At 45.1% G+C, this 22,121-nt stretch overlaps 1 protein-coding gene across 1 annotated transcript in view; it reads right to left on the minus strand.

Moving 5' to 3' along the window:
• Clasp1 (cytoplasmic linker associated protein 1) overlaps window positions 1-22,121 on the minus strand; it is a 269,130-nt gene that overhangs the window by 13,088 nt on the left and 233,921 nt on the right. The window contains exons 37-40 of the mRNA XM_040294156.2: window positions 21,944-22,094; window positions 16,217-16,460; window positions 13,636-13,826; window positions 11,963-12,091 (exon numbers count right to left, since the gene is read on the minus strand). Of these exons, the coding sequence (XP_040150090.1) occupies window positions 11,963-12,091; window positions 13,636-13,826; window positions 16,217-16,460; window positions 21,944-22,094 (715 nt within the window). The remainder of the gene's footprint in view (window positions 1-11,962; window positions 12,092-13,635; window positions 13,827-16,216; window positions 16,461-21,943; window positions 22,095-22,121) is intronic.

Consider the following 22,121-nt stretch of genomic DNA (forward strand, 5'->3'; position numbering starts at 1 on the left):
CAGGTCCATCTTTATATAGCGGCAAAAGAGAGCTACCAACCAGCCCAGTGCTTCAGGCACAGGTGACCCCTGAAAACAGACGGACCACCTGGAAAGCTGGCTCTACTTGTGGGCAGAGCAAAGAAACAGTGCACAGAGCACGGGGGTGACCCAAGCCGAAGGGCAGATAGGCCAGATCTGGATCACGGGCTATACATGCTGTTTTAGTCACTCTGAGGTCCTGACTGAGGTGTTGCCTGTCACCTGAGGGTCCTCTCTCCAGCAGGATCGATTTGGGACTCCCCAGCTATGGCCCAGCCCTGCGCCCATCCCAAGGGGGCACTGCTCTGAGAACAGGGCTCAGTTCAGGAGTGTGCCTCATTAGAAGTTGAAATACTCAAGCTGCATGTGTGGGGGGTCCACACTTGTAATCCCAGTGAATTGGGAAGCTGAGGCAGGAGGATAGCAAGTTTGAACCAGCATGGGCAATGCAGGGAGACCCTGCCTCAAAGTAAGAAATAAAAAAGACTGGGGTGTAGCTCAGTGGTAGGGAGCTCTTGGGTTCAATCCTCAGTACTGGACAAAACAAAACACCCCCAAATGACACATTTAGGACCAGCCAAGATGCTAAAGGTAGATTCTTCACTATGAAGCTCCATATGGGCTCTGGCCGCTCATGCCCAGTAGCTGGCATTTATCATCCTAGAAACCTGGGGAATGTGTGAAAGGCTATACACACTACCTTATGGCGCAGAGGCTACATGGACCTTTATTTTCTCTATACATTTTAGAATGCCTTCTTAGGAAGAAAACTGCATTCATTCATAAAAATGTACCTGTGTCCCTTTCAGGACAGGAAAAGTGGCAGTCCTCCCAGCCCTGGTCCCACAGTGCCATGCTGGAGAAGCAGGCAGACTCTTGGGCGTTTGCCTGGACTGACTCCAAGCCCTGGCGTGGCTGAGGCAGTACTATCACTATTGTAATCACTCTAACTATCACTACCATCCCAGCCTACGTCCAACGACCTGACTCCCCTCTGATGAGCTTGAACTCTTGCTGTCCCTCAGATGTGGCGGACACATGCACCCCTGCCCCTCTGAGGGTGTCCTTGACCATCTGACTGACAACACTTTCCCCTCCCGTTTTCCCCAGTCCTTCAGCCTGTGATCCTCACATGGCACTAGGGGCACTCTACTTTACATTCTTGGTGACATTTCCATAAATGTTTCTTTTTACCAAATAGGCAGCATCTAGGATCTTCCACCTGTACCTCAGTGCACAGCGAGATGGATGTTGTACATGTGATCAGCTGAGCTCCATTCCCCTGCCTGTCTGCTCTGTGCACTGCTTCTTTGCTCTGCCCACAAGTAGAGCCAGCTTTTCAGTACATGTGATCAGCTGAGCTTCATTCCCCTGCCTGTCTGAGGACATGTCCCTTTTCAAAGAAGCCCTACCTCCCTGAATTCTGATCTTCATGTTTCTTTCTTGTCAATGGCCTTTTGAACTTTTCTAGAAAGACTACATCCTTGCTGCACTTTCTATAGGTAAGAATCTTATGAGATGAGGTCATATCCTCACCCCTGGCCAATATCAGGCACACAGTGCACACACATGTAGGAGCCCACACTGGGATTGCGAATCAATCCCTTCAGGAGTTAAAGTGGAGTCCTGGACCAGCGTGGTTTCACAGTAAATACCACACATGCACATCTAAAAAGAAAGCCCAAGCCTGACACATGTCTGTAATCAGACAGATTCAGGAAGCTCAGGCAGGGAGACCACAAGTTTGAGGCTAGCTTAGGTCACTTAGTAAGACCCTCTCTCGAAAATAAAACTAAACCAAACAAATAAAAAATAAGAAGGGTTGATGACACAATGGTAAAGCGCTTACCTTGTATGGAACAAAATAAAGGAGGATACTAGCCAGGTAAGGTAGCACACACCTGTAATCTTAGCTACTTGGGAGGCTGAGGCAAGTGGATCCAAGTTCAAGGGCAGCCTGGTCAATTAGTGAGGCCCTATTTCAAAATAAAATTTAAAAAGAGCAGTGGGTACAGCTCAGGGGTAGAGCACTTGCCTAGCATGTATGAAGCCCTGGGTTCGATTCCTAGTGCCCCACCTGTCTTCTAATTGTAGCTTTTCCCACATAGATGTTCCAAAGCCAAGTGCTTTTTGGCCCTGTCCATGTGCATGACCTTTCATTTGAGGAAGGCCTCCCCTTGGAACAGGAGGAGCACACATTCAGCCCCTGCAGCGCAGCACACAGGCCTCCATCTAGGGCTTTGGTAAGTGCTTGCTTGGTCTGAGCTTCAAATGTAAGCTCTGAGAGGGGGATTAAAACAACTCACTCTCAGTTATCTGCTGAGGAGAGAGAAGGGCATAACTCCCTTTGTACATTCTAGCTACAGCACATACAGGGCTGGTAGGAGACCGCCACTAGCAGTGGAGTGTGGCAGCAGAGGTGCCACCCCAAGGCCAAGCACCACTCTGGGAGCTGTGGGGTATCGGAGAGCAGAGCTCCCTCCTTATGAGACTCCTCTAGAGGAGGAGTGAGGTACCTACTGAGAAGCTCCATCCTCTGATGAAATATTCACCTTCAACATTCAACCTGAGGCCTCGGTCCTTTCCTGCCACACCCTGCCCAGCCCAGTCTCGCTCACATCCTTCTCCTGGCTGCCCACGACTTCATTCAGAACTCATTTCTACAGAAGCTCGGGAAGTCCCATGTGCATATATTATGGTTGTAAACATCTTGCTGAAAACGCCTCTTTCACTGGATGAAAAGTTCCCTAAAGGCAAGGTCCCATCTTGGCCATCTCTAACCGAATTACCCCTCCTCAGTTGATGCAGGCCCCCAAGGCCGTTCTATGTCCACAGCACACCCGGGAGAGCCACATAGAGTGAAGCAGATGGTGAGTCACAAGAAGGACTGGCAGACAGCCCTTCTCCTCCCTACTGTGGGTCCACAAAAAGACAAGAGCTCTGAAGATACTGGTTTCCACTGTAACAAATCATCATTTATTGCAGTGTACTGGGCAGAAAGCTGAGGAACTTTTGGGCCTTTGTGTTTAAACTTGGTGGGGGGTGGGGAGGAAAGGGTCAGAAAGACACTGGATGATTTGGTTAGGAAACCTAAGTGAGAAAATATCGATGCACAGGAACTGAGTCTAAGGTCCCCCTAAGGAGGTGGGAACCAGCTCAATGAGCAAAAAAAATGTGGAGACAGAGGGTGATTTAAGTCCCTAAGCCACTTTAGCCTTGACAGAAGCAAGCTAACAGCCTCCTGGTTATCCTTCAGGGATGCAATGAGGACTAACGAGACTGGGCAACAAATGGCCAAGTTCACAGGGAGAACTCAGCCATGAAGTTCCCCTTCTCTCCCTCCCTCCACCTCCCATGCTCTACTGCTGTTCAGGTTGCAGTGATTTACTGTCTAGTGAGTGCTGAAAGACAGACTGCTTCAGAACTGCTGAGGTGAAACCCAAACTCAGGAGAACTTTCTCATGAAACTGCAGGGATTCAGCAGTGCCAGTGGCACAAGCCTGAAAACGCAGGGACTTGGGAGACTGAGACAGGAGGATCGGAAGTTCAAGGCCAGTCTCAGCAACTTAGCAAGAGTATGACTCAAGTAATAAAAACGGGCTAGTCAGTTTGTAGAGCTTGCCTACCATGCACAAGGCCCTGGGTTCAATCCCCAGCACCACCACGACGACCACCACCATCACCACAATAAATAAATAAATGCGGGCTGGGGATGGCTCTCAGTGATAAAATGCCTCTGGGTTCCATCCCTGCAGTACTGCAAAACAAACAAAACAAAATAAACCCCCCACTAGGAACTGTACAGGGGCCCTACATGAAGCATTTCATCAAATGCATGGAATACAGAGGATTTTCTGAAAATAAAATGCCAGAAGTTACACATTAAGATGGGTAGTTTGAGGCCCTCTCCTTTACTGGGGTGAGAGAAAGTTTCCCAGGACAGACACTGGCTTTGGCAAGGGAGGCTAGTGTTCTTGACTTTCTCCGTATGCCAAGCCCCTGGCTTTGGCAGGCTGCCCAAATCAGGGTGAACTTTAGGTTTTGCCCTGTGTTCTATGTAACATAAGAAGCAAAGATTATAAATGTAAGCAAACACAGAGCAAAAGCAAACACAGGCAACAGAGAGAAACGAAGATAACACCGTGGCCAGAAGAGGTGAGGATCTTTCTATAAGGACTGGCTGTGAGTGTTAAGAGCAGGAGCAAGTAGACTTTGGGGTTATAATTTGTCTTGGAGTGGTCAGATTCTAGTTCAATTCTGCCACTGTCTGGTTAGAAAGTTAAGAATTCTTCCTTTTCAAAGTCAAAAGGTAACAGTGTCTAGCTAGAAAGAGTATACATTTTCACATTTAGCTTTTTAAGAAAATGAAATCATTACTCAGAATTCTGATGAATGTTTGCTTAAAGATTAGGTTTCTTACTTTTAGAAGCTCAGAAGTTCTTCACATGTGAAGTGCTTGTTTTAAGTTCACAAAGTTTGATTTGGCTCTATCTCAGACACATCAGGACAACGGGTTGAGGTTTTTTTTTTCAAAAGGAAAAACATCCAAAACCAACAATGGCTGGAATCAAAGAACTTTCCCAGTAGGTACCTGGAGTTTATAGCTCCTGGATCACTTGGAAATTGGGGAAAAGGTTGGCGCCACCTTCTGGGAATGGCTGTAAAGACCTTATAAAAAGTATGATGCACACAAATTGCGTACCCACCAGCATAGTGAGGGCAAAAGATCAAGCCCCAGACTGGCACTGAGGTCAACTGGGACTGTGGTGGAGGGAGCCTGGGATGAGCCCTCCTTTACGGGTGCTCAGCTCCTGAGGGTGGAGAGAAGAGAAGCTCCAGGCTCTGTTTGCAGACCTGAATTTGGGACTGTGCATCATCAATAATGGAGCTGATCCTGGGGTAAATTATTTCTTAATTTCTGGGGCCTCAGTTTTCTTTATCAGTAAAATGACAGGGAAATTCTGAATGAAGAATTTTAAAAATTATTTTGGATTACAAAATCTTATCATCCATCTCTATCTGATGAGTGTCTTTCCATGAAACACAAACACACACACACACACACACATTCTGAGGATGAGGGCTTCAAAGACCCTAAGGAGACAGCATCAAATGAGATGACTTCTAATAAGACAGTCATCACAGCCTTGCCTGGGAAGGCAGACTCAGGACAGTGGTTTCTTTTCTTTCTTTTTCTTTTTGGTACCAGATATTGAACCCAGGGGTTCTTAACCACTGAGCCATATCCCCAGCACCCCTCCCTTTTTAAATAGTTGTAGACCGACAGGATGCCTCTATTATATTTGTTTATTTTTATGCAGTGCTAAGGATTAAACTTAGTGCCTCATGCATGCTAGGCAAGTGCTCTGCCACTGAGCCACAGCCTTAGCCCCCCAGTCCTCTTATTAGCCCCCCTTAGTTACTTCTAAATTTAGAGAGGCCCTTAGGGCCTCTCTAAATTGCTAAGGCTGGCTTTGCCACCCTCTTGCCTTAGCCTCCTGAGCTGTTGAGATTACAGGTGTATACCACTGCACGTGGTTGGGGTACAGTCTCTATATTCAGATGTGTAAAGGCCCAGGTGGGAGACTAATGCTATTGTACTCCAAGGAGTAGAGTTGAGGCCAACAGGGGCAAATGATGGTTTGGAAGAAGGGCTGGGAGGACTGGAGGTGGAGTGGACCTTCCAGGAAGTGCTGAGCATCAGGCTCGGGGCACATTACATGGTTCCTGCTCTCCATCCCTAACACAGCGTCTCTTTCAAAACCCTCATGGCTGTGTTCTCTCGCCCAACACCAACAATGGACCAGCTGTTCTAGCACAAATACGGACTCAAACCAGGCAATGGCCCAAAGACATAAGTCGTATTTGTACTAGGAGTTTGAGTTTACTACTACTTCTTGTTTTTTTTTCAGCACTGGGACTGTAACCAGTGGTAGTCTACCACTGAGCCGCATCTCAATTCCTTTTAAAAAAGTTTGAAATAGGTCTTGATAAATTGCCTAGGCTGGCCTTGCAATTCCTTCTGCCTAAGCCTCCCAAGTGCCTCTATGGCCAGCTACTTAATTAAATTTAAATAGCCTCTCAGGTATATTTGGAGAAATAGTTATATCTGCTTTGGGTAAAATGAAAAAAACCTGACAAGTTTAACACAAATCAGTCTACTTTTTTTCAATGGAAGAGGGTAAAAAAAAAAACAAAAAACCACTATCTTCAAGTTTCAATGGTGCCAGCCACTTTTTCTCACCTGGCTATCATGGGGACCCTTACGGACAGCACATGAAGGACCTTCCCCTCCTCGGTTAGCACCCAAGCACTCTAGACATCCAGTGCCTTGGTGACTTATCTGCAATTCCACAGCCTCAGAGATGGCAAGACCAGCAGGTAAGCCCAGGTCTTCCGACTCAACAGTCTAAACTCCTGCAGGTCAGCAATGGCTCTTTCTGAAACCACCGATGCTATCAGATGGAGTCACACCTCACTTCTAGGAGGGTCACTTCACCACAGAGAACAAATTACTCCCTCAGCCCTGAACAACAGTCATCTCATTCAGAACCAGATGCTTTGCACTTCATCATAAGCCCGTAAGGTAGGCCAGGGATCCCCAGTTGACCTGGAAATCATGATGGTCTCAGAAATATGGAGCCCTTCTGTAGCCCTGGTTTAGCAGAATTCAACCCAGGTGTGTCTTCCAAGTCCATGCTCCCCTGGCCAGGCTTCCTGGGCTCCCAGGTAAGAGTCCTCGCCCCCTGCCTGCTCCATCTGGACTGACCTCAGACTCTAGTCTCCTTTGGCCATTCTTCCTTGACTGTTTTAGCCCACTCCAAACTCCCGCTGCTCCTCACTCTAAAGCACACATAGATTGATTACTATAATGAACTCAAGGACATCATAAGCTCTTTAAGGACTGCATCCCCCCACCCCACTCCATCTGTCCCTGCTGCAATCACAAAACATTGACCAGAGTTTGCTATCAGGGTCAGGCTGCTGGCTCAGCAACTTGGAATTGCTCAAAGAGACTATCTAGGCTTTTGGTTTTGTCTGTTAATTAAAAAGCAAGAAATTCCAAAGGAAATGGGGCTTCTGGTCAAATCCCAAGGTTGGACTCATGGAAAATGGGAGATTAGAACTGATGAGGATTTAGGTTTGTTACTCAATAGCAACTTTTACTATCTGGAAGCTGGATGGGACATGGATAGCCATCTTAGTCCACTCCCTGGGCTAACAGATAAGGAGGAAGCAAGGTCTGGGGAGGTGCTATGAATTCTCCAGGTCCCCTCAGTATACTGTTCCTCAGAACCTCGGACACATGGGAATTGCCCTGTGGGCTTCTGAGGGCCATTCCTCTGCACAGGGGTGTGATTGGAAGGTTAGATGGGAATTGTAACAGGCTTCTGCAGAACACCAGCTCAATAACATGGCTTCTCTGGCTTACTTGCTTTTCTATGGCCAAAAGCATTGCAGAAAGCAAAACAGGCTGGTTGAGGGAAGGCAGACAGCTAGTTCTAGAAAATTCTCTTATTTTAAAACTAACTTTGATCTGATTTCACTTTTAATTCCTTAAGGTCATAAAAGATAAAATTTAAATGAAAATGATTTAGAAATAAAATCTCACAGGCATAATAGTTATTTTATGTTTATTTAAGAATCCAACTTCCCCAAACAAGCCAAACCACCTAAAGCTGAATTCTAATGTCTTAAACACTAAGATTTTTATGTGTGGTTAGAAATATTTGGTGGTCCGATACAGTGACATGAAATGCTACTATTTTCCTCTCTATTTTAATTTATTTATTAATTTTCCCCTATGTACTGGGGATTGATCTCAGTGGTGCTCTATCACCGAGTTATATCCTGAGCCCTTTTATTTTGAGACATGGTCTCACTAAATTGTCCAGGCTGGCCTTGAACTTGGAATCCTCCTGTCTCTGCCTCCTGAGTAGCTGAGACCACCAGTGTGCCAAAACACTTGACTAAGTTTCCACTTTTAAGTGGGCAAATATAACTGATTATTGACTGATGTGGCCAACTTCAGAAAATGCTAACTCTAATAGTGAGGTTACAACATCTTCAAGAAGTACAGTTGGCACTTCTTTTTAGTTCAAATAGAACATTTACTGACAACTTTTAAAACCCTGTGGGTTCTATAAAGACACATGGCTAGGAGCAATGATCATCTTTGCATTTTGAAATGATTTATAATTTATAATTGACACATCCATATGTTCCCAAGAGATAGGTGCTTTGCAAATGGATAGCAAGGTCTGTGAACAGTTTTATGTAGCAATAGTTATGCAGCATAATCCCAGTGACTGGGAGGCTGAGGCAGGAGGATCACAAGTTCAAGATCAGCCTCAGAAACTCAGTGAAACTTAAGTACTTGGTGAGACCCTGCCTTAAAAATAAATAAGCTGGGAGCGGTGGTGCATGCCTGTAATCTCAACAGCTTGGGAGGCTGAGACAGGAGGATCATGAGTTCAAAGCCAGCCTCAGCAAAAGCGAGATGCTAAGCAACTCAGTGAGACCCTGATTTTAAATAAATAAATAGATAGACAGGGCTGGAATGTAGCTCAGTGTAAAGTGCCTCTGGGTTTAAAAAAAAAAATCTGTGAAGCAGATGATAGCTTTAAAAGCTTATTTCATGCTGGGAGTATAGCTCAGTGGTAGAGTGCCCGCCTGGCATGGAGAAGTCCTAGTTCTAACCCCAGAACTGCCAGAAAAAAGAAAAAAGTGTATTTCCCTTTTTTCTCTCAACAGTCCTGCTCATACAGGGTCATAAACAAGGTGGCCAGCAGCAGAGAGAGATTCTGTACCTGACTCCAAAACAGACTACAAATTCTAAAAGAACAAGAGTTTAAGTTAATGGAGTTATCATGGAAAGCAGAAAATGGGCTCCAGGTTTTAAAAGGTTACTACCAAGCCTCAGCCCTTTAAGGTGTTAACTGAATGCCAACGCCACTGTAAACTGCAGATTCTTCATTACTGGCACACCAGAACTTAACAGCAACATCATTTACTAAAAATTAAAAAAAAAGTTAGATAATGGAAGAGATTTACTTATTAAATAGGGACTATGAAAAGATTATGTCTGGGCTGGGGTTATGGCTTAGCGGTAGAGCACTCGCCTTGCACGTTCGGAACCTGGGTTCGATCCTCAGCACCACATAAAAATAAATAAGTGAAATAAAGGTATTGTGTCCAGCTATAACTAAAAAATAAATATTAAAAAAAGATCATGTCTAAGCTGACAAACAACTCCTTTTAAAATAAAATGTCTAAATTTCTATCCAAATTCTCCAACCCTCAGGCTCAGCACAGGAGATCCACATTAGCTTCAGATGGGCAGCTCTATGGGAGATTTAGTGCCTCGTACATTTTCAGTGTGTTAGAGAAATGTTTTCCCCCACAATTACTTTGATTTTTATTTACTTATTTCGTGGTGCTAGGGATTGAACCCAGGGCCTCACACATGCCAAGCTACTGCTTTCCTATGGAGCTGCCCCGAGCCCTCTTTAAGACAGGATCTTGCTAAATTGCCCATGCTGGTCTCCAACTTCAGATCCTCCTGCCTCAGCCTCCTGAGGAGCTAGAATTAGCCGGAAATAGGGGCATGTGCCACCTCTCCTGGAACACAGTTCCTTTTAAAAGAATCTCAGAAAACAGACTCTTATTTACAGGATGAAAAAACAAGCCACCTTGTCATTAGCCTCACCTTATCCATCCTGTGCAACAGCTTTTATGACAGGTTTCAGATTCTAGAAAAGGTGTTTCTAGAAGCTGCCCTGCACTACTACGGTTCCACAGCCAGAGCTAACATACAGCGGCATGGTGACTAGCACAGCCTGCAAGAGAGGACACCAGTGCCAGTGTCTCTCAGAGCAGTCCTTTGCGAACCAGCCACTCAGGGTTTTTTTTTTGGTACTGGAGATTGAACTCAGGGGCACTCGACCACTGAGCCACATCCCCAGCCCTGTTTTGTATTTTATTTAGAGACAGGGTCTCACTGAGTTGCTTAGTGTTTCACGGTTGCTGAGATTGGCTTTGAACTCGTGATCCTCCTGCCTCAGCCTCCTGAGCTGCTGGGATTACAGGTGTGCGTCACGTCTCTGGGTTGTTTTGTTTCTATTTTGGTGTGTGTGATACAGGGCCTCACACATTCGAGGAAGCGCTCTACTACTAGTAGGCCACCTCCCCAGCCCTCATGTTAGTATTCCCTGCTGAAGTCTGGGTTTCATCTGAAAATATAAAACAAGAAAAAGACCTAAAACCTAAATACACAGGTGCCCAAGTAGCTTCTGGCAGTGTGACAGATTGCAGCTTCAAGAGGGAATGGCAAGGGCACAGAGTCAAGGTGAGTTTGAAAGTATGCAAAGCAGGGGAGTCTGCCAACATGTGCGCTCCACTCAGAACAGTCTCCTCCTTGGGCTGTGTCAGGTCAACGATGACAGCAGTGTGTGGGGGGGTGGGGTGGGGGGGCTCAGGTTACAAGAATTCCACCTTCATACAGAGTTGCTGCATTTATTTGAGGCAGGAGATTTCCTGCTTTTCCCTTGGTCAATGTAAGGGCATTGCATCCAGAAGAGCTTTCTCTTCTAGATCACTCATTTTGCAGGGAAAAAACAAAATATCCCAAGAAAACAGTAAATAGCAGACAGATGACTTAATTCTATTACCTAACACTTCTTATTGTCAAGATCTGGTTTAAAGACAGACACCCTGCAATGGAACAGTCAGTACGTGCCAATATACTGTCGCGAGCTTATGATTTCACTTTAATCTTCCATTCAAACATGTCCTTTACTGTGAAAGCAACCATTATCATCCAGGTAAAAAAGAAAATCAATTTCACTTCATTTTTTGAAGGACAAGCTATTATGATTTTAAAAAAGAAATCAAATCAGCACAGGCCATCTGTCCCTTACAAGAGACCAAGACCTGGTTCACTGCTGGGCAGGCTTCTCTGGGATCCTCCTTTCTCATCTGGGAGAACTTTGGTTGATTATATTAGCATAGCCAATCCTCATTTTTAAGTGCACTTTTGTAAATGGAAGTGTTTTGTTCACACATTATTGATTCTCGCCATCACACAACCAGGTCAGGTTGTGGAACACAAGTTATTAGCTGGAAAACACAGCTACTGCCTATGGACTTGGAGTTGTGCTAGGACTAGCAGGTGGAGGCATGCCAAGCCACAGCAGGGGATGCTGCCCTTGCTGAGCCACAAGTTAGTGACTAGAGAGGTCAAAACCACCACTGTTCAAGTAGCCACTGTCAAAGAGAAACACTCCATTTAGAGTCTCATTCTTTGGATTTTGTTCTTTTGTGGTGCTGGGGTCCAAACCTAGTGTTCTGCCACTGGGTTACATCCTCAATCCTAGGGTTTCCTTCTTTCCATAGACCTGTTCTAATCCCAAGTCCCTTAATCCACAAACCTGCTTATAAAAGGATCAATTAAGAGCCAAGAGAGTAATCCGAGGAAGCAATTACGTCTCACTGGGGTCAAAGTCATTTTAAATTTTCTAACGTTCTAAATTTACAAAGTTTGTTTCCCACAGTCCTGTTATTGAAGGGTGCTGCTAAACTCCTTTGTTTAGGATGGATGCCCACTTTCTGTGGGCCTCCAGCCACTCACGGGACTATCGAGCCACAGGTACTGAACAAGTCATCAGCCAGGTGTCTGCCAAGAAGCCACTGTCTGTGACACATGTGCAGGGTGGACACACATCCTGCCTGCTCTCCAACAAGCAGTTGGAGTCCTGGGGCCGGAGAACTAGAGGGATGCTTAGCTGGCATTTTAAATGTGCCCATTGCTCAGCCATAATGATGGCGATGGAAACTTCACACTGTACGATGGGCTGAGTTAGAGGGAGAGACTCTCTTTCCCTGTCCTCTCTCCCCACCCACCTGTTTCCCCAGCCCCATCTGTTCAGCAGCCCTGGCTCACCTCCTTGTGGGAGTCTTTGTGGGCTTCCAGAGTCTTCATGATCGTCAGCTCAGCGTAGTTTTTGAATCTTGCAGGCTGGTTTCTCAGAATTTCCCGTAAAACTCGCAATGCCAGTGCTCGAATTGAATGCTGGGTATGAGAGGAAAAGCAATCCTCAGTAACAATACACACCCTTGAGGAGCCACACCAGCTCAGGGTCCGAAAGGCCCAGCGCCTAGTTCTGGGTTCCCCGGCATCTCAAAAACCCCTCTACCCAGACTGCATGGTTTACTTGACAGGGATGCTCTAGACAGTTAGCTCTAGGCGGGCAGGCACTGTGTGGCATGGTGCATCCCAGACCCAGCCCTAGGAGGAACCACAGAGGCTTCCTGAATGAGCTTTGAACTGCAGACCAAATGAGGATGACACCTCCAAGATCATTATCAGTTTCCTGGGGATTGCCGGATTGCCTGAGACTTCAGGAGAGAAATTACGCTTCTGTAAAGTATACCAAAGGACACACACAAAGCATCTAGCTCATTCCTGGGCATGGCCTGTGAACTTTTGAGAGACAGCTGCAGACCTGCTGGCACACCTGACCTTCTATGTGATGAGATCATGAAGGGTACAGGCCCGGAGTTGTTTAAGGCCCGAGTCATGTGTCTGGAGGAAAGCCATCCCAAACAGACGGCTAATCTCAAGAAAAGAGAATGGAGTTTACACCAAACACAGCCAAGAAGTACATCCTGATTCCTTGTCACTCAGCTGTATAATTTGCACACGAACACACGACCACCTGCTTTCCACGGGCCATCATTTCACCTCCTGAGCCCAGCTAAGCGCGACTGTTTCGACAGCCAGTACTAGATGTAAAGAAGTTAGTGTAGACCTCTCGCTACCCTTCTTCTGTCTTACTATCCCTACCCCCAAGCACTGAGTAAGCCACCCTCTTTTCCTCCTCTGTCACACGAGTCACCATCACGATGACCCTGGGCAGGCCTGGTTAGCGTCTCCTAGTCCTGCCCAACTAGCTCCTCACCACACACACACTGTAGCTGTTTTTGCTAACCTACACAAGGCCAATGTGGAGGGATGGATTTTTACTTCTAAAAAGTTTAATTCTGGCAATTCCCAACATCTATTCATGTCACAAATACCTAGTATGTCACCTTCAAGTGTCCTAGCATGAAGAGGGTCTTTAATTCTAAAACAAATACTATAGGAGTCATAGTGATGCAACTGTCACTTGACTGACTGACCCAGATTACTGAGAGGAACTGTGAACACAAGTAGGGTGAACCAAGATGGAGTTTCAGGGGATGCAATATTTAAGAGTCTTTAAAAAAATAAACCCTTCTACTTCTCCATTACATGTAAAACAGAAATGAATTCACAAGGAAGAAGATGCATCCTAAGAGACACATTCTATTCTAATGAAGTTTTAAGCAATTCTGTGTCAAAGTAACTAGATGCAAGAATGAGTTTCCCTCAACTACTGCAAATCCAGTTAGAGAAGTAGAGGCCTATCACTAATAAACATGTTACCTTAAACTATGTGAAAACTGAATTAAATGTTTTGAGGTCAACTATGAGTGCAATCCAGAAATGAAAGCAGAAGCTAACACCTCCTCAGCAAAGGACATCAAAACCTGCCACATGGAAAGGGGCTGTGTGGGGACAAGTCAGCGCCTCACATCTTTGTCTCCAAGGGTCTCCAGCAACAGCAGCAAGATGGTCTTGAAGTGCTCCTCCCAGACGCCCAGGCTGTCTTCCCTGGTGATCTTGAGCAGCTCTAGCAGGGCACCTTTCCGCTCCTCCACCCGCTCGTTGTGGTTGGACAGTTCTTTCAGCAGGTCAGCCACCAGGTCAGAATGGTCAATGGGCACTGGGGAGAAACACATGACAGATGTCACCTCAGGAGGAAATGCTGGCCACAGGGCTCCTGCAATCCTCTCCTTCTCCCCATATCCTGTGCCTTTCCCTTTGTGCTCTCCCCCAGCCCTGCAGACCTTCCCAGGCCATGACAGCTGTCCAGCGCAGTTCTTGCTGGCTCTGCCTTTCCTTGCCATCTTTTCCCTTTAATTTTAGACAGAGAAAATACTAGATCCCTCCGAAAGTCCACACCCAGCCAAAAGCCTCTTCTTGACTGTATTCTTTTCCCAAACTCTGTTCCACTGCAGGACAGACCCACTCCAGTACACCTGTATTCTAGGTCACCATCATCTCTAACGTGTTCCCTTTGAATGTCCACAGCTTGGGAACCAGCACAATGAACAAATATCAAAAAAGGTGTCTGCACTATTTAGAGACTGTCTGTTCAGACGGAACAGCCTGCACAAGATCACTTAGAACAGTTACTTGCAAGGCCCTGAATCATATTACCGGTAGAAAGACCTATCCTGTCTCTTTCCACGTTTGTTTAAGAGACTCAATTCTGAATATGCAACTTTAAAGAGAGGAAAACAGACAAATCAAGCAAATATGAAGAACTACTGAAATGTATATTTGCATATTTCTTTAGCTTCTGACATTAGGAAGAAAAGCACACAAGGAAGTTTAAATTGTTCAAAGAAGCTTGTCACTTCCCCCTTGCCATCCCACCTTTTTCTTTAAGCCTCTTAGTACACAGTTGGTAGATAAATAATAACTGATATTCTAAGCTCGATTCGACCTTAATCAAAATCAATAATGGATAAGGTAAATGATGTTCCAATTCTACAAGCAATGAAGAAAACAGGCCACTTCTCCCAGAAAACGCAGTCACAGACACTCCACACCCTGAGCCCACTGCCCAGGGAACAGTGCTGGGACAGATGCCGAGGGCCTACACACCACAGTGGCAGTGGACAGTCAGCAGGGTCTGCTCTCCAGCTCCTGGACCACGGAAGGGCTTCTTTTCAAACCCAACATCTGTCACTGTTGATCCCTCTCTCTCCTTGTGTCTCTGCATCTGGCATATGCCCTTCCCGTAGCCCTCCTCTCATACTCGTGTGATCACTGTGAGCCTGCTACCCAACAGGCTTGGGCCACCCAGGCCCTCACACTTCACAACGTACAGAAGGCAGGTGAGTGGATCTTCATTGCTTAGCGTTCTAATTTAGGGTTCTCAGTTAATTATTCACTCAAAAATAAAACAGTAGGCTTTGACATAAGACATATACACATAATTTCTTTTGTTCTTTTTTTTTGGGGGGGGCAGGACGTATTACATCCTCAGCCCTTGTTATATTTAATTTTGAGACAGGGTCTCACTAAGTTGCCCAGGCTGGCCTTGAACTTTCAATCCTCCTGCCTGGATCTCCCAAGTCACTGGGTTTATAGGCACGCACCACTAAGTCACTGTGAAGTGGAAATAAAACAAGTGAACATGACAAGTGAGGTAAAAAATGATAAAAGTAAGCGCTACATTAAAAATATACCCTCAAACCTATACATTCCTACTCGTTACTTTAAATAATAAACACTGCTCTTTTTTCTTTTATTTTTCTGGTGCTGGGGTTGAATCCAGGGCCCTCTATCACTAGTCCTTGGACACTGGTCTTAATATGGGAGTAAGGAAAAACCCAGGCTAGTTCTACTGCGGACTACCTATGTTATATTTTATGCAAGAAACATAACCTTTCTGAGCCTCAGTTTCTTAATATGTGAACTGGGAAAGAAGGCTTCTATTTCAGTGAGATGAGTACTCTGCTCAGCACCACGCACACACATGGTAAAGCAAGCGCTCTGTGATGCTACCTGGCCTCTCTCTCACCATGGCACAACTCAGGGAGGGCTGCTTACGGGCTACTGGGAGAGAAGAGGGGAGCCTCTGGGGGTACTTCTGATCTCACTTCCATGGCTGAGGGAGTTGGGAAGGCAGAGGTCAAGGCCTTCCCAGACACTGTGCACTGAACTCTGTGTTAGGATGTCCTCCCCATCAGCTCCTGCCCACTCAGGCCTGGCTTCCTCATGATGTCTCCCCAGTGGAGGAACTAGCTGGCCTTCTCTGCATAGTTGTCCCGGCTGCAATTTTACACAGCTGGTGTGATTATTTATTCCTGGTGTCTCCATGACCAGACTGCAAGTGTGCAGAGGGCCGGGACTGCTGAGGCTTTTGTCCACTGTGTGCTCGCATGCCTAAGCACAGGTCAGGATTCAGTAAGTGGAGTCTGGGCCAACAACTGAACAGCACAGACCCAATATTTCCATTTATAATTGATCAGTACGCTCAGGGATGGTCTGACAAGAGGGAAGGCGTTTCTGGATGAAGTACAACCAAGCAAAGAGACAAACCATCTCTGAGCTGCTCCATGTCATCGTCAAACACGGCTTCCTTCAGGGCGGTCTTGTCGTAGGCGTTGATGGTGTCTGAGTAGGGATACGGGTTGTACTCCCGTGCACGCGGTCCTGGGAAGGCACGCGGAGGCTGGGTGTTGAGGAGGGAGGTCTTGTTGTCTAGAGCTGTCCTGCCTCCCTCCCCTTCACTGCCTCCCCGGCCCTCGGTGGCTGGCGAGGCAGCTCCTCCGTCGCGGGACACCTGGAACACAGCACACAGTCAGTTCCCTTCTGGGACTGTCAACACAGGTTTTCTTTGAATGCCCAGAAATACTACTGGGGCCAGAGATTTTCATTGGAAACCTGGCCACAGACAAAAGAACAGCTAGGAGCATCTCATAAGCTACCATAAAGGGGAATACACCTTTAGGATTGTTGTGTCCACCCAGTCATCCACTTACATCTACTTTACTCTGTTATTTGGGGATTGGTTGTACTCAAGCATTTCCAAGGGATTGATTCCATGACATTCTGAAGAATCTTGGGAAGGGAAAGCCGTACCCTCCGTGACCAGTACTCGAGGATCCTCATGTGTGACAGTGAGGTCTGTGTGTCCCAGACCAGGTTGAGGCCTCTCACAGATGCCCTGCCAAAGTCCCCCAAGAGACACTCCCAGCTGCGATCACTAAGCCTAAGGCTCTCCAGCCCCCTGGTCAGTTCCGGTATGTATTCATGAGGCTGCGCCAGACAACAGCGGTCACCTCCACCGAGGGGGACCTCAGCACCTCCTGGGCAGAGGCACTTCTCCTCTGGATAGTTCTGACTCAGGGTCAAATAATTAATCTTTGTTATTTTCTGAGTTCTGTTTTTTTTTTTTTCCCCCTAAGAATACTGTAAGAACTGTCTTTGAAAAACAAAAGCCCCAAAGCCCCAGTCTTCTGATGGCCCCACACCATGTCTTGGCCTCTCTATCCCTAGGGGCCTCTCCTGAGGCACACTGGCCTGGCTAGCCCCCTCTGCAGGGTGGCACTGTAACCAAGTCAGTATGGGCTGACCAACGGCAATGGGACAGGCTCTCTCACCCAGACACTGACTGCCAAAGTACGGGGGACATGCTCCCAGGCAGCCGGACCACCCTGGGGACTGCAAGGCAACATTTTCCTTGGGCTGCTGCTGACGAGACATCTCTCTCATTTTGTGCTTATGCACTTGCTTGTTTTTCTCATAGTTAAACACTTATAACATGTCATCTTAATCACTTGTGAATGTACGATTTGGTGACATTAAATACACTCGTGATGTTGTGTAAACATCATCACTATGTACACCCAAAACCTTTGCATCATTCCCAATAAAAACTCTACACCCACTAAAAAATAACTTCCTTTCCCTTCTTTCCCCACTCCATAACCTCTATTCTATTTTTTGTCTCTATGAATTTTTCTGCAAATAAAGGGAATTATAAAATATTTGCCTTTTTATGACTCTTTTGCCTGTTTCACTCAGCATGTTTTTCAAGATTCAACCAGGTATAGCACATATCAGGTTCCATTCCTTTTTAAGGCTGAATAATATTCCATTGTCTATATATATCATGTTTTCTTTATTCATGCATCTGTTGATGGACATATAGGTTGTTTCTACTTTTTGTCTACTGTGGATAATTCTGCTATGAACACTGGTATACAAATACGTGTTTAAAACCTTGCTTTCAATTCTTTTGGATCTATACCTAGTGAAAAAGCTGATAAGCATTTGGCTTTTAACATCCACAAATAATTTTATACCAATTTAATTAAGATAAAGGATATAATATATGCATAGGCCTGAACAAATTAAGACTAAAAAGATATAATCATATCTTAATAGCAGTTACTCTGAGTAAAAGACAATTCAAGAGATGATTTTAATTTTTTCTTTGCAAATTCTTCTAAAAAATAGATTGCTACTATAATGAAAACACCTTTTATTAAAGGAGAGAGATTTAAATAACTTCAGACATTTAAAAAATAATGCTACACAACCCTAGTTCTAATCACCTTTAACAAAAATAAAATCTTACTTTTGTTTCATATTTATCATCCCACTCTTAGTCTATATGTGGACTTTATGCAGGGTGGAGGAACCCCAGGGTATGTAGCAGTTTATATCTTGCTTTCCATACTCCATAAGCATTTCATGTGTGAATAAAGTTTTGTAGCCATCATGTTTAATCATATCACTAATTTTTATTTGTTTTTTAAATAAGATTAACACAACTATTCCCCTTCTATATTAAAAAAAGGTTTGCTTTTTGTTATGTAAATAATGTTAAATACACAACTTTGTGGAAATAATTTATTTATTTAGATAAATAAATAAATTGTTCTTTTCTTTTGCCGAGTTCCTTATTTAATACAGATTATTGGGTAAAGGATATGAAAATCACATTTGTATATATATTCTAAAACAACTATATCACTTTTCCAAGCCACTAATATTGCCCTAGTTTCTTATAACCTTTCTACCATTAAATGATGTCTACTTAAAAGCAGAACAGGACTTCAATTTCCATGCCTTGTACTCTGTGATTACTCATTAGGGGGGACTTTCCCCCAAGTGTGACAATCTTGTTTCTCCTCATGTGAGCTGTGCTCCCACTGGATGGGACGTTTGTTTTGTGGTCCTCCCCCATCCAGGCTGGGTCTGCTCATCTGGCTCTGGGAGACATACTCCTGACTTCTACACTCAATGCAGTTTTGCCCTACCTCAGCTTCTCAGCTAACCAGTTAGTAATTATGATGATGATGCTGGACTGCAAACTTCCTCAACTCTTTGCAGTGCTGGGGACGGGAGCCAGGGTCTTGAGCAAGCCAGACAAGTGCTCTCCCCCTGAACCAAACACCAGCCCTACCCTTTGATTTTTTGGCTCTACTGTTACTTTTCACTCTACCTTTTCTAGTCACATCCTCACTCAGGAACAGCCCCACCTCTGGAAAACAGCAGGCCCTTCAAGTCTACTGTTCCACATCTGTGGACTCAACCAGCTATAGGTCAAAGCTATTCAGATAAAAACCCTGCATCTGTAATGGACACGTACAGACTTCATTTTCTTGTCTCTATTCTCTAGACAATACAGTATAACAACTGTTTACACAGCAGTCACATTGTATTAGGTATTGTAAGCAACCTAAGGATGAATTAAAGGGTATGGAAGATCTGTAGCAGTGGTGCACATCTGCTGGAGGACTGCAGGTTCAAAGCCAGACTCACAATCTAGCAAGGCCCTACATAACTTAGTAAGACCCTGCCTTCAAATAATGCGAGGCTTCTCAAGCTTTGCCCTCTTTACTTCTTCCCATCAAGCTTCACTTCTTTCCATGTTCACTGCGGTTTCTTTGGTGAAAAATTATACATCACCTAAATGTTCCAAAACAGCACGTCCCATACACATGCTGAATTATCACGCAACCATAAAAGTTCACACTGAGGAATACCAATGGGGAAAGCACTCATGTCCTGTGCCAAGCAGGACACACAATATGATATCACCCCCCTCCCCCACATCAGATAGGTCATGCGTTGACATCATAACTAGGTTTGGAGGAAGGCACATCTGCACAGCTCACACAATAGTGTGATTTTTTGGCTCTACTGTTACTTTTCACTCTGCCTTTTCTAGTCGAATCCTCACTTAGGAATAGCCCCACCTCTGGAATATAGCAGGCCCTTCAAGTCTACTGTTCCACATCTACTGTTCTCATCGTCATTCTTATGAACCAAAAAGGAACCTGATGGCACTTTTATAAAAACAATATTACATATTGCCCTAAATGTGTGTACACACACACACACACACACGAACAAAATAACTGTGGCTATATCTAGAGATAGCAATTTCTTTTCTTTCCATTATCTAAATATACATTGGGCATATGTTACAGTTATAACTGGATAAAGTAATCCCTGGTAGAGCTCTGTTTTCCTAGGCTCTCTACTGTATTGATAGGACTTCCGTTTCCTCAGTCAGATCCCCTCACTCCCAGGGGGGCTTTTGGAGATACCTCTCATTCTCCTCCCCACCCCAAACCCCAGGCTTCAGAGCAGGAGCCGCAGTGGGAACACAGTCCCTGCCCTCCCCACACGCCCACCCTCTCTCCTTCCTGGCTAAGGCCAATTACTCCACCTGGGCCCACATTTCATGTCCCACATCCTGAAGGCTCTGTGTTCATGAGTCATCTGCTCCCTTCCATGGTATAAACAGAGATTTTTAGGTCAGTCTCTCCCACCTGAAAAGTCCCTTGAATGAACCCCATCTCTTCCCAGTTTCTCTATGTGCTCCTCAACCCACTGTTGTCTGGTATCCATTCTCATCTCTGCACTGAACTATGCCTTCAAAAGCCAATTAACTCTTGGAAGAAACTGAATTTGGAAATTATAGTCCATGTATATAAAGTTACTTAAGATAAAAAAAACATGGAAGTCCAAACAATGGCCTCATTCTCAAAGAAAAGCTCTTGATTCTACATTAAAACATTTTGAAGTAAATGCATATTTCATATAATTTAGGTTTAAACAGAATTAAATATTTAATGCAAATAGTTTTAAAGAATCCATTGGCACCAGTTTATTCCACCTCTGACCTGTTACCTCTTTGTCTAGAAAGTCCTTCCTCAACAGTTTGCCCACCTCCCATAATCACAGGCTCCCTGGTTCACTCTCTTGGCATCACTTGTCCTTGGGATTCTGTCCTTAACCTCACCTGGGATTTGACTCCCTGTTCTTTTCACTACCATCAAGCCACTCCTCTGCCCTCAGGCACTGGCTGACACTCCTGACTGGCATCTTTACAAGCCTAATGACCATGAGGCTTGCTTCTTTCACAGGTCCTACTGTTCACACACCCACAGCTGAATTTACTATGGCCCCAAGAGGTCACCACATACTTGAACGGCACCACTGAACGGCACCAGCTCTGACTTCAGACTCTTCTGTTTCTGTTCTTGCCCTGTCACTTCCTCCAGAATTATTCTCCATCCTCCTCTAGTGAGAGCAATCTTTCTAAAATGTTAAGTGGGACCATGCCACTTCCCTGCTTAAAAATCCTTCAAAGACTCTCCATTGTCCCCAGGACAAAGTCAAGGAACAGGCTAGAAATTCCTCTAGTGTGTGGGCTCTTCTTGAGCTGACCTCTGAGGCTCTTCTTTGAAAACTTCCCCAACAACATGGTCCACCCACTCTCCACTTCAGCCATAATGAATATGAACAAACTCTGGGCTGCTCTCCTCTCCTGACCTTCACACAGGCCCTGCCTGACTATGACTCTCCTGCTGACAGACTCCTGACCATCAGGTCACCCCAGAGGGCCATACCACCTCTGCAGCAGCTTTCTTAGCACCAGGCTTGTGGGTGTGAGTCCTGACCACATCCACTGCACCACCATCTTGTGCTTGCTTGCCTGGCTCTCCCACAAGCTCCCAGGAGGCTGGTGTCTGTTTCAGGGACACTATTTTATGCACATAGTAGGAACAAAATATGGGATAAACAAAAGCAAACTGAGAAAAGGACATTTGATATTCCTTGCAAAGATAGTCACAGTGACTTTTCTGAATTTTTGTAAATGTGCCTTGGGCCTCTAAAAATACTTATTCTAAGTACAGGATAAAAATAACGATGAAGCTCTGTAACCTTGGTGGTCAGGTTCAGAAGATTCAGTAACCATCAGTTAATCAATACTTAGTTCTCTGTTAGCCTGAAGATACTTACGATATCACAGTCCTTTTTGCCATCACGCTTAATTGGCTCATTCAGATCTTCTTGGCTTCGGAAACTAAACTTTTCAATGGCTTCTGTAACTCCCCGCAGAGAACTATAGATTTCTTCAGAGTTCAGGTTCTCTGTGTCATAGTCCAGCATGCTAAAGAGCAAAAATGTTTTATTTCTT

Source organism: Ictidomys tridecemlineatus, chromosome 7, assembly GCF_052094955.1.
Source record: "Ictidomys tridecemlineatus isolate mIctTri1 chromosome 7, mIctTri1.hap1, whole genome shotgun sequence".
NCBI classification, from domain to species: Eukaryota; Metazoa; Chordata; class Mammalia; order Rodentia; family Sciuridae; genus Ictidomys; species Ictidomys tridecemlineatus.